Below are 12,611 nucleotides of genomic sequence, written 5' to 3'. Positions count from 1 at the left end.
ACAATAGAGATTGTTGTGTATGTGGCAAAAGAGATTGTTGTGTATGTGGCAATAGAGATTGTTGTGTGTCTGGCAATAGAGATTGTTGTGTGTCTGGCAATAGAGATTGTTGTGTATGTGGCAATAGAGATTGTTGTGTATGTGGCAATAGAGATTGTTGTGTATGTGGCAATAGAGATTGTTGTGTGTCTGGCAATAGAGATTGTTGTGTGTCTGGCAATAGAGATTGTTGTGTGTCTGGCAATAGAGATTGTTGTGTGTGTGACAATAGAGATTGTTGTGTATGTGGCAATAGAGATTGTTGTGTATGTGGCAATAGAGATTGTTGTCTATGTGGCAATAGAGATTGTTGTGTGTCTGGCAATAGAGATTGTTGTGTGTCTGGCAATAGAGATTGTTGTGTATGTGGCAATAGAGATTGGTGTGTATGTGGCAATAGAGATTGTTGTGTATGTGGCAATAGAGATTGTTGTGTATGTGGCAATAGAGATTGTTGTGTGTCTGGCAATAGAGATTGTTGTGTGTCTGGCAATAGAGATTGTTGTGTGTCTGGCAATAGAGATTGTTGTGTATGTGGCAATAGAGATTGTTGTGTATGTGGCAATAGAGATTGTTGTGTATGTGGCAATAGAGATTGTTGTGTGTCTGGCAATAGAGATTGTTGTGTGTCTGGCAATAGAGATTGTTGTGTGTCTGGCAATAGAGATTGTTGTGTGTGTGACAATAGAGATTGTTGTGTATGTGGCAATAGAGATTGTTGTGTGTCTGGCAATAGAGATTGTTGTGTGTCTGGCAATAGAGATTGTTGTGTGTCTGGCAATAGAGATTGTTGTGTGTCTGGCAATAGAGATTGTTGTGTGTCTGGCAATAGAGATTGCTGTGTGTCTGGCAATAGAGATTGTTGTGTATGTGGCAATAGAGATTGTTGTGTGTCTGGCAATAGAGAATGTTGTGTGTGTGACAATAGAGATTGTTGTGTATGTGGCAATAGAGATTGTTGTGTATGTGGCAATAGAGATTGTTGTGTATGTGGCAATAGAGATTGTTGTGTGTCTGGCAATAGAGATTGTTGTGTGTGTGACAAAAGAGATTTTTGTGTATGTGACAATAGAGATTGTTGTGTATGTGGCAATAGAGGTTGTTGTGTATGTGGCAATAGAGGTTGTTGTAGATGTGGCAATAGAGATTGTTGTGTGTCTGGCAATAGAGATTGTTGTGTGTCTGGCAATAGAGATTGTTGTGTGTCTGGCAAAAGAGATTGTTGTGTGTCTGGCAATAGAGATTGCTGTGTGTCTGGCAATAGAGATTGTTGTCTATGTGGCAATAGAGATTGTTGTCTATGTGGCAATAGAGATTGTTGTGTATGTGACAATAGAGATTGTTGTGTATGTGGCAATAGAGATTGTTATGTATGTGGCAATAGAGATTGTTGTGTATGTGGCAATAGAGATTGTTGTGTATGTGGCAATAGAGATTGTTGTGTATGTGGCAATAGAGATTGTTGTGTATGTGGCAATAGAGATTGTTGTGTATGTGGCAATACAGATTGTTGTCTATGTGGCAATAGAGATTGTTGTGTGTCTGGCAATAGAGATTGTTGTGTGTCTGGCAATAGAGATTGTTGTGTATGTGGCAATAGAGATTGTTGTGTATGTGGCAATAGAGATTGTTGTGTATGTGGCAATAGAGATTGTTGTGTATGTGGCAATAGAGATTGTTGTGTGTCTGGCAATAGAGATTGTTGTGTGTCTGGCAATAGAGATTGTTGTGTGTCTGGCAATAGAGATTGTTGTGTGTGTGACAATAGAGATTGTTGTGTATGTGGCAATAGAGATTGTTGTGTGTCTGGCAACAGAGATTGCTGTGTGTCTGGCAATAGAGATTGCTGTGTGTCTTGCAATAGAGATTGTTGTGTATGTGGCAATAGAGATTGTTGTGTGTCTGGCAATAGAGAATGTTGTGTGTGTGACAATAGAGATTGTTGTGTATGTGGCAATAGAGATTGTTGTGTATGTGGCAATAGAGATTGTTGTGTGTCTGGCAATAGAGATTGTTGTGTATGTGGCAATAGAGATTGTTGTGTGTGTGACAAAAGAGATTTTTGTGTATGTGACAATAGAGATTGTTGTGTATGTGGCAATAGAGATTGTTGTGTATGTGGCAATAGAGGTTGTTGTATATGTGGCAATAGAGATTGTTGTGTGTCTGGCAATAGAGATTGTTGTGTGTCTGGCAATAGAGATTGTTGTGTGTCTGGCAATAGAGATTGTTGTGTGTCTGGCAATAGAGATTGTTGTGTGTCTGGCAATAGAGATTGTTGTCTATGTGGCAATAGAGATTGTTGTCTATGTGGCAATAGAGATTGTTGTCTATGTGGCAATAGAGATTGTTGTGTGTCTGGCAATAGAGATTGTTGTCTATGTGGCAATAGAGATTGTTGTCTATGTGGCAATAGAGATTGTTGTCTATGTGGCAATAGAGATTGTTGTGTATGTGACAATAGAGATTGTTGTGTATGTGGCAATAGAAATTGTTGTGTATGTGGCAATAGAGATTGTTGTGTATGTGGCAATAGAGATTGTTGTGTATGTGGCAATAGAGATTGTTGTGTATGTGGCAATAGAGATTGTTGTGTATGTGGCAATAGAGATTGTTGTGTATGTGGCAATAGAGATTGTTGTGTATGTGGCAATAGAGATTGTTGTGTATGTGGCAATAGAGATTGTTGTGTATGTGGCAATAGAGATTGTTGTGTATGTGGCAATAGAGATTGTTGTGTGTCTGGCAATAGAGATTGTTGTGTGTCTGGCAATAGAGATTGTTGTGTATGTGGCAATAGAGATTGGTGTGTATGTGGCAATAGAGATTGTTGTGTATGTGGCAATAGAGATTGTTGTATATGTGGCAATAGAGATTGTTGTGTGTCTGGCAATAGAGATTGTTGTGTGTCTGGCAATAGAGATTGTTGTGTGTCTGGCAATAGAGATTGTTGTGTGTCTGGCAATAGAGATTGTTGTGTGTCTGGCAATAGAGATTGTTGTCTATGTGGCAATAGAGATTGTTGTCTATGTGGCAATAGAGATTGTTGTGTATGTGACAATAGAGATTGTTGTGTATGTGGCAATAGAGATTGTTGTGTATGTGGCAATAGAGATTGTTGTGTGTTTGGCAATAGAGATTGTTGTGTATGTGGTAGTAAAAGTTCCTGTTTGTGTGGTAGTAGAAATTGATGTGAGTGTGGCAGTACAGATTGTTGACAGATTGAAACGCTCGTACAATACCAAGAGCTGTTGCGACAGATATGGAGTTGCCTCCCTTGGTTGTTGACAAACACAGAACTACGGTAAGTCCCGCGATGTGGCAGGTGGCTGTGTCTGTACAAGCGTGAGGCGAGGTCCACACGAGGCATCTGATCTACTTGCCAAACGCAGGCAACACTCTTCCCGATTCACAATTAAAAGTGACCAGATTCTGGTCATTCGCGAGTGCAGGAACTTATATTATAGGGCCTGTTACTTATAATAGCTGTCACACATTTCACCCCTTCCATGGCGTTTATTTTTATTGTAAAACTGGGACAAATTAAAACAGTTGAAAGCAGTTGTCGTCCTCAAGATGGTTTATTGTTGCTTACCTAGCGGTGCTAGCAGATGTATGTACTCACCACTCAGTCATCGTGTGAGGTCATTTAATCATTCCCCCATTTAGTCCTGGACGTCCCCATGTCTGGGGGGAATAGCCTAGCGGTTAAGTCGTTCGCTCATCACGCCGGAGACCCGGGTTCGATTCCCGACATGGGTACAATGTGTGAAGCCCATTTCTGGTGTCCCCCGCCGTCATATTGCTGGAATATTGCTAAAAACGGCGTAAAACAATACTCACTCACTCCGATGCCTGGGTTGATATTTGGAAAGCACATCGTAACACTATCACCTGGTCACAGTAGAGCTTCCATGAAAACATAGGGATTATAGTCGTGCAGACTATACCGTCCTGTGGAAGCCGTGAAACTGAGGTCTCAACTCTTGTATAAAGATCTCGACGTAGTGTGATCTCGTGTGTAATTACTGCAGTGTTGGTGATTCTCAGCGGGCTGTGTTTGGGGTGAGAACGTCTTCACTCTAGAATCCCTGACTTGTGTTGGAGTTAAATGAAAACGTAGCGACGAGTCTAGTCACGATTGTATTGTACTATTTGGGACATTGACAGTTAAGTGATAACTCTGATTCTTGTCACAGGGAATGCTATATTCTATTAGACCAGTAGCAAATGTAATGTGGTTATTATCTCGTATCGTTATCAACACAGATGGTTATGAGACCATACGAATCTAGTACGCATTGATATGAGTTCCATCAGCTCGTATCACTACCACAGGTAATCAGCACGTTGTAGAAGGTCCGAATCAACTGATATCTATTTTATATCAGAATAAACAATTATTTAACGTCGTTATATATACCGATCTGATACAAATAATGGTTAATATCAAGTCTTTGAAAGGCATTTAGTAGTGATACAAATAAGGAACAGCTTTTATGGATGTCAACTTATTATGAGGAATACAACGTTTCGGAGTATACACTTACACTCCTTCATCAGGTGATGAAGGAGTAAGCATATACTCCAAAACGTTCTTTTATAAATTCTCTTCCTTAATTATTAATTATTAATATTAAAATATGATATAAACATTTGAATTTTTTTATTATTGATGTTACAAATGCTGAATAAATAGAAAACAAAATAAGCAGAATCTTTGTTTCCGTCCATGCTATCTTCAACCTGCCCTTGACTACAACACTGCTGGCCTGTGCAAATCATTGAAGTGTTTATTTGTAATGAAATGGATACATATGAAGAGTTCTTAATTGCTACAAGCTGTATTTCTATATTTCCTCTACATATGATACTGGTTCAAAGTCTCCAAGTGTGTGGAGAGTGAGTGAGTGAGTTTGCCGCGACTTCCCCTCCAGGTGAGTCTAGCGCGTGCTGCACACCGTCACCGTCACCGTCACCGTCACCAGCCTGTCTCACAATGCACGGGGGTGTCCTCGTGCCACGCCCTTCACTCCACCCATACCTTCAGATATATCACGACTGCACAACCGCGGTTTTTATCTAAAGAAGTAAAAGCGACAAATCCTTTACCACAATCACAAGAAACCATTGTACATTGTACGATGATTCCGGTATACCATCAGCTTGCGTTTATGAATTACTATCGCCCCAGGAAGATCAGGGGTGGAATAGGTCTTCAGCAACCCATACTTGCCGTAAAAGGCCACTATGCTTGTCGTAAGAGGCGACTTACGGGTTCGGGTGGTCAGACTCTATGACTTGGTTGATGCATGTCATCGATCCCAATTGCGTGGATCGATGCTCATGACGGTAATCATTGGATTGTCTGGTCCAGACTCGATTATTTACTGGTCGCCGTCATATAGCTGGAATATTGCTGAGTGCGGCGTTAAACAATAATTTAACAATAAAATAAAATAAATCACTATCAAATAGTAACGATATCAGGATATCAGATGTTCACGAAAAGGTAAGCGGACCCGGACTCAACAGTGGCCTCCGTCACAAACACATGCAAAGGCAAGTGTTAATTGTGCTCTTGTAACAAATGAGAATTGCATTATTTTTGTCAGTGATGCGTCAAATTTGAAGACGTCCTCCTCACGTCTGCTCTTGAAAGTTTTACTAAGGACTCATAAATAAGTAATGAAAACACCTGCCTAGTTTCTGTGTATGTGCATATGTGGAGCTGCGTTATAGAACGTCCAGTCGAGGGTGGAGGTGTTCCCCGTGTACGCCCTGGCCTGCAGCGCCTCCTCCAGACAGTCGATGACAACCTGGTCCTTCTGAACGTCCACCTTGTTAGCCACCACTTCCGGTCTGCGACTCAACCAGGGCAGGTCCCTGAAGCTGAACACACACACACCGTGGACGTACTCGCCCTCACAGACGTCGTCGTCATCCTTCCACACCATCGCCCTCGACAGGAACCCCCCTTTCTTGTGGTCCACCACCACGCTGTACCCCCCTGGGGCGTCGGGCAGAGCGTTCAGCGTGCCCCACATCATCTCCTCCGGGGCGAAGGTGTCGTTGAGCCAGAGAACAAAGTCCCTTGCGATCTCACCTGTCATCACAAACTCAACAAACTTTCTAGAAAACATACCGTACATGCTTCCTTTGTAAAATGTTATGTTGTGCTTAAACGGCTCTTTAGGAATGTGGGACCTTTTCAAGACGCCATTTTCTATGTACTTATGGGTCAAGTACCGAGACTTGATGAAGTCGGGAAAGGGATACGCCTCAATATCGTTAGTTCCATTCAAGGCTTGTAAAATTTCTACTATTTCCAAATTTGTTTTCAGAGGGAATTCCTGCCCTGCCAAATTGATATAATACTTCCACCGTATGTTGGACTTGAGCAGTTCCTCCATACACACAAGGTCCGTCTGTAACAGGCCTATGGAAAAATACACCACATTTATCTTTTGAATAACGATTACGTTATGAAAACATTCCGACAGCTGTTTCATGACTTGAAACATCCGCCGCGACGACCCGTCGACGTGAACACAGTAGACGTTGTGTGGTCGATAGATGTTCCGCAGTAGTTGTTCAACCTGGCGCGGGGATTTATGCACCTTTATAGTGTATGCAATGGCGAAGTGCTTCTCCTTCAGCGCCACCGGTTTATCCAGGTAACCGTGTTGTTCTCTTAGTGACTCACAGTCTTGTAAAGCTACTAGGAAATCACAGTCTTGCTCTTGGTGGAGTCGTTTGTTGGAGAGGCTCTGGTTGGCGAACGCGTGGAATCCCCTGCCGCGGACTAGTTCTTGACACTGGAACTTCTTCTTGCCACGGATGTCGGAGAAGCAAGGGTGTTGTTTAGGTTGTCTGACGTCATCAGCCACGTGTCTTCTACTCCCTGGGGGTGTGTCCTCGTGTACCAGGAGGATGGTAAGTTCTACATACAGCTTGTAGGAGAAACACAGAATCAGCAGGGCAAACAGGGCATACAGCTTCCTCCTGATCATGGTGGTCACTGAAATACACATCACGGTTCTCTGAAGAGCTCTTATGTAAGTTATGTATGACGAGAGAGCAAAGGGGAGATGAGAGAGTGTGACAGAGAGGAGAGAGCGAGAGCAGAGGAGTGAGAGAGGAGAAAGAGAGAGATAGAAAGGAGAGAGGTGAGGTGAGGTGAAAATTGGATTTAACGTCGCGTCCAAGATTATTGCACTTATATAGCGACGTGCAGGCACGTGTGTGTGTGGCTGCTTGTACTAGTCCGGACTGATGCCGATTTATAGTGCTAGCCGACTGAGACACAGTATACTGACTCCGAGCCGACCAGTCCTTGTTTTAGCCCCTTAATGCCGAGCGCCAGACAGGGTAACAACAAGTACCATCTTTTAACGTCTTTTGGTATGACACGGCCGGGGATCGAACCCCGGACCTTCCGCATTCCGGGCGGACGCTCTACTACTAGACCACGGAGGCGGTCGAAAGGAGAGAGGGGAGAGAGAATCAGTATTGAAGACCACCTGGCCAAGAGTACAATTTCTTTTCATATGAGTTCGATAGTGGTATGTGGATGTATTACGTATTTTCAAAATACAAAAATATATTATATGTATTAATGAATATAAACTAGTGTCCAAAAGAAACGATACCACCTGTTTGCAACGACATAAAAGAAAAACTAAACAATGCAGAAGTTTAGGATTGGTGTTATGCTTTTGAGAAATCCTTTCACAACATCTGTACAAAAAATTCATTTCAATAAAATCTGTACAACCAATATGACAAGCCTTTAAAGATGGGTGGGGTCGAAAAATGAACATTGCGTTAGAGCACTGATCACAGAACAACGGGAAATGTCACACCACACGTCTCAAAGTCAAGTCAGTAGCGGGTATGTCCACCGTGAGCATCAATACATGCCAGAACACGCCTACGGACTGATGACGTCAAACGTCTGATGACGTTGGGAGTGATGCGTTGCCATTCCTCGAGGAGACATCGTTCCAAGTCCTGGACGTTGACTGGAGGCACACGGCGACGTCGGATTTGCCGATCGAGGTGGTCCCATAAGTGCTCGATGGGATTCATGTCCGTTGAACATGCGGGCCATGGCAAAACCTGTACGTTGGCGTTGGCAAGGAAGTTCTGTGTCAATCTTGCTGTGTGTGGCCTTGCATTGTCATGTTGGAAAAGGAGTCCACGAGTCTGTTGCTGAATAAAGGGCACCACAACAGGCCGTAGGATGTCATCAAGATAACGCTGTGCATTCAGGTTTCCACGAATTACGACAAGCATCGTTTTGACGTCCCCACATATGCCACCCCAAACCATTAACCCTCCACCTCCAAACGGCCGGACCTGTTGGATACAGTTAGGCGCCAAACGTTCACCAAATCGTCGGTATACAAGCTGCCGTCCATCGTTTCTGAAGATGAGGAATCTGCTCTCATCAGAGAACATAACACGTGCCCAGTCCCGCCGTTGCCAACGTCGAACTCGCCTGGCCCAGATCAGTCTGTTGTTCCGGTGTCGAGGCGTCAGGAGCGGTCCGCGGTAGGGATGACGTGGCCGGATACCATACTGCCGTAGTCTCCTGTAGACGGTCTGTCGACTGATCCTGTGTCCCAGTGCTGTAGCCGCCGTGGACGTCGCTGTTACGGTGCGGTTCCTCGGGTGTAATACCCGGATGTAACGATCTTCACGGGGCGTGGTTACTCGTGGTCTTCCACTCCTGGGCCTGTCTGACGTCTGACCTGTCTGACGTAACCGCTGCATCAACCTGGTGATAGTGATGCGTGCGCAGCCCAACCTTCTGGCGACGTCGACGTGTGACGCTCCTTGTTGGACCATTCCAACGGCTCTCTCTCTCTCGATGGCTGTCAAACGTGGCATATCTTGTGTTCTTTTTGTTGCTGTGATATCAACGTGTCTGATCAGCCGTTTTATACAGTTTTTCTGCACGTGCAGAACATGCTAGAGAGGGAAATGTCACTTTCACGAAATTTACGTTTTTTCCCGGAAGTGATCACGTGTTCCCGGTATTTTTTATCGACTATGCTGTGTTTGGGATGTGCAATACGAATTGGCATGTTTTCATACTTGACAATTCACTTAGTAAAAAACAATTTTGAAAATAAGTTGGTATCGTTTCTTTTGGACACTAGTTTATATACCCCATATATGAATACCCAACTAAGGCACAGTAAACTGACTCCGAGCCGACCAGCCGTTAATGACGAGCTCCAGGCAGGGTAACAACAAGTAACAACGACGATCGAACCATCGACCTTCCGCTCTCCGAGCAGACGCCCTATTCATTATCGCTTCACCAGGAGGCGGTCTACCAGTATCAGTCATTGACTGGGACACCCTGGTGCAGCAGTCAGGTTATAGAACACATACATGGACATGCGCAGTTTACAGTTAGTTCCAAGCGACAGCGTGGGTTAGATGTTCATTTGATCTACCCAAACCGCTGAAGTCGTAGACGTCCACGTCGTACGTGAAGCTGTCCTCGCAAATTCAGTCGTTAGGGTGACACAATGCTGATGATGTTAAACCACACTCCATTCCTCATCTTTGTGGGACAATCGTTCTCACCTTAAGCGCAGTGCTCGGTATATGATGACGTTGTACACGCATACATGATGTTGAGGATGGTGCAAGTAGCAGCGTTGTGTCGGCGGTGTCTCTACCGATCCAGGCAAAAGGCTCTACTGGTGTACGCTGACATTGTATTGTACACATAATACACGCATTGATTCGTCACCCCAGTGCGCTGTATGGACACGCGTCACCACAGTACGGTGTCTGACAGCTTGGTGAACACGCGTCAATAATCATTATAACAATCGCCATGTAGAGCTTAGCGTACCAGAGTACAGGCTCGACAATCCCCGAATTAACTACTTGATTCGCACATGGATAACAACTCCAGCTTGATAACGGTGATGACAACACCTGGCTAGTTTCTGTGTAAACTTGTTATCATGGCGTCGTACGTTTTCTAAGTCCCTGAATTGCGTCGCTGTCTTTGTTAATTATCCCTGGAAACTGTGAAAGCTTCCGAATCCAGCATATGTCGGTTTTACCAACCCATGTGGTAGTCACGAGTAGATACCTCTGAATGATATAAAATTGTATCTTCTTCAATATCCATTGACAGTTATCAACTCCAGGCTAGGACTTGAATGAGCAAGAAATAGTCTTACAAATAAAAAATAAAAAGTGTCACACTGAAGCAATGTATTTTGGTAAGTTTCAAATTCTTTCACTAATAATTATGAAACATTAAATAAACTGAAGAGGTCGAATGGAACTATCCCGCTTCGTTGATGTTATCTTATGCCTGGTGCTCAGTTGAAGTTGTCGATGTTGTATTCAAACAATGAACTGTTGGCGATGTTGTATTCAAACAATGAACTGTTGGCGATGTTGTATTCAAACAATGAACTGTTGGCGATGTTGTATTCAAACAATGAACTGTTGGCGATGTTGTATTCAAACAATGAACTGTTGGCGATGTTGTATTCAAACAATGAACAGTTGGCGATGTTGTATTCAAACAATGAACTGTTGGCGATGTTGTATTCAAACAATGAACTGTTGGCGATGTTGTATTCAAACAATGAACTGTTGGCTATGTTGTGTTCAAACAATGAACTGTTGGCGATGTTGTGTTCAAACAATGAACTGTTGGCGATGGTGTATTCAAACAATGAACTGTTGGCGATGGTGTATTCAAACAATGAACTGTTGGCGATGGTGTATTCAAACAATGAACTGTTGGCGATGCTGTATTCAAACAATGAACTGTTGGCGATGCTGTATTCAAACAATGAACTGTTGGCGATGTTGTATTCAAACAATGAACTGTTGGCGATGGTGTATTCAAACAATGAACTGTTGGCGATGTTGTATTCACACAATGAACTGTTGGCGATGTTGTACTGGCGCTAAGTCAGCATTTAAACAATACGTCTACATGGTTTTATGGGGTTTTTTAAATATAATTTGATAACTAACTTTTAAAAATGAAAAAAACAAAAGCATGATACACAATAGTTACTACTGGTGGGTGTGGTAGAATCCTGTCTTTGTAAATAAAAACGTTTGACTTTTCGGCACAAATATACAACATTTCAAACATGGCGGGGGGCATGTGATTTCTTCGTTTCTAACCCCAGTCTTCATTGAACCAATTATTATTACCCAGCATTACCCAGCATTACCCAGCATTACCATGCATTACCCAGCCCCCGATTACTGTCTACCAACTGCACCAAATGAAAGATGGTGAAATAGACATATTCATATTCAAGAACAGTTCTCTTAATTTCAAATGACCTAAAAAACAAGCTTGGTATACTTTCATTTGCCCCTTGTTTAAATTTGTTGAAAGTTTCCAATCAGTTTTTACGAACTCCCGACTCTGCGGGCACCAGGCATTGTTTCCATGTTGACATTTGAATGATCTGATGTAGCTGCGTTGAAAGTGTCAACATTGGCCTTTCCAGATTTGAAAAAGAAAACGTTGATATCTGACATTGTTTCAACATTGTAAGTAATCTAATATTCCACATTTCATAAAAAACAAAGTCTGTGATTTTTTTATGAAATACACATTTTACCTTGGTATCCATAATATATTTATGGACTCTAGACTCTTACCAAGAGATACTGATATAAAGATCTAATACATATAGAAATACAATTGGTTTAACGATGCCAACCAAAATACTCTTCTTAACCATGGGAATTAATTTTGACATTGAATGGTTTAATTGCCAGGACATCTCCCATTTAACCTGAACATTCCGGTGCTGTCCTAGGCAGTGTGACGTCGGTTAATCCAACCATGGAACCCGCGAAGATATGCCCTGCATTCAAATTCGACTTCAGTAAGAGGCGACTAACGGGATCGGTTCGTCAGGTTCGCTGTCTTGGTTGATGCATGCCGTATCCCAATTGGTGGGTCGATGCTCACGGTATCAATCACTGGATTGTTTGGTCCAGATTTACAGACCGCCGTGCGGCGTTAAACAACAAACAAAAACAACACACAAACAATTCCACCATGGAGCTCAGTCAGCCCCGGCAGACCAAGAGTCACCACCACTCTCTCCACCTCTCTCTCCAACTCTCTCTCCACCTCTCTCTCCAACTCTCTCTCCAACTCTCTCTCCTCCAGTCTCTCCACCTCTCTCTCCTCCAGTCTCTCCACCTCTCTCTCCTCCAGTCTCTCCACCTCTCTCTCCTCCAGCCTCTCCACCTCTCTCTCCACCTCTCTCTCCAACTCTCTCTCCACCTCTCTCTCCAACTCTCTCTCCATCTCTCTCTCCACCTCTCTCTCCACCTCTCTCTCCAACTCTCTCTCCACCTCTCTCTCCAACTCTCTCTCCTCCAGTCTCTCCACCTCTCTCTCCAACTCTCTCTCCTCCAGTCTCTCCACCTCTCTCTCCAACTCTCTCTCCTCCAGTCTCTCCACCTCTCTCTCCAACTCTCTCTCTAACTCTCTCTCCTCCAGTTTCTCCACCTCTCTCTCCACCTCTCTCTCCAACTCTCTCTCC

General features: G+C 43.4%; 2 protein-coding genes across 2 annotated transcripts; one reads left to right on the top strand and one right to left on the bottom strand.

The window, feature by feature from the left end:
* Window positions 1-5,441: 5,441 nt before the first annotated feature.
* Window positions 5,442-9,769, bottom strand: LOC124125097 (N-acetyllactosaminide beta-1,6-N-acetylglucosaminyl-transferase-like). Its single transcript, XM_046488423.2, has 2 exons — window positions 9,643-9,769; window positions 5,442-7,060 (listed from the first exon to the last, which is right to left on the bottom strand). The coding sequence occupies exon 2, from the start codon at window positions 7,050-7,052 to the stop codon at window positions 5,742-5,744; it is 1,311 nt and encodes a 436-aa protein (XP_046344379.2). The 5' UTR covers window positions 7,053-7,060; window positions 9,643-9,769; the 3' UTR covers window positions 5,442-5,741.
* Window positions 5,510-12,578, top strand: LOC125374375 (protein Ycf2-like; the record flags this gene model as incomplete). Its single annotated transcript, XM_048385225.1, has 2 exons — window positions 5,510-5,601; window positions 12,485-12,578. Coding segments are annotated over 2 exons (186 nt in total), but the record flags the coding sequence as incomplete, so codon positions are not given.
* Between the last annotated feature and the right edge of the window lie 33 nt (window positions 12,579-12,611).

Source organism: Haliotis rufescens, unplaced genomic scaffold (assembly GCF_023055435.1).
Source record: "Haliotis rufescens isolate VD_foot unplaced genomic scaffold, xgHalRufe1.0.p SCAF_56, whole genome shotgun sequence".
Classification (NCBI taxonomy): Eukaryota; Metazoa; Mollusca; class Gastropoda; order Lepetellida; family Haliotidae; genus Haliotis; species Haliotis rufescens.
This window is presented reverse-complemented; position numbering and strand designations above follow the sequence as displayed.

What these genes read in the sequence shown, in the direction of transcription:
- LOC124125097 (XM_046488423.2), bottom strand. Translation starts at nt 7,052, where the DNA reads ATGATCAGGAGGAAGCTGTATGCCCTGTTTGCCCTGCTGATTCTGTGT.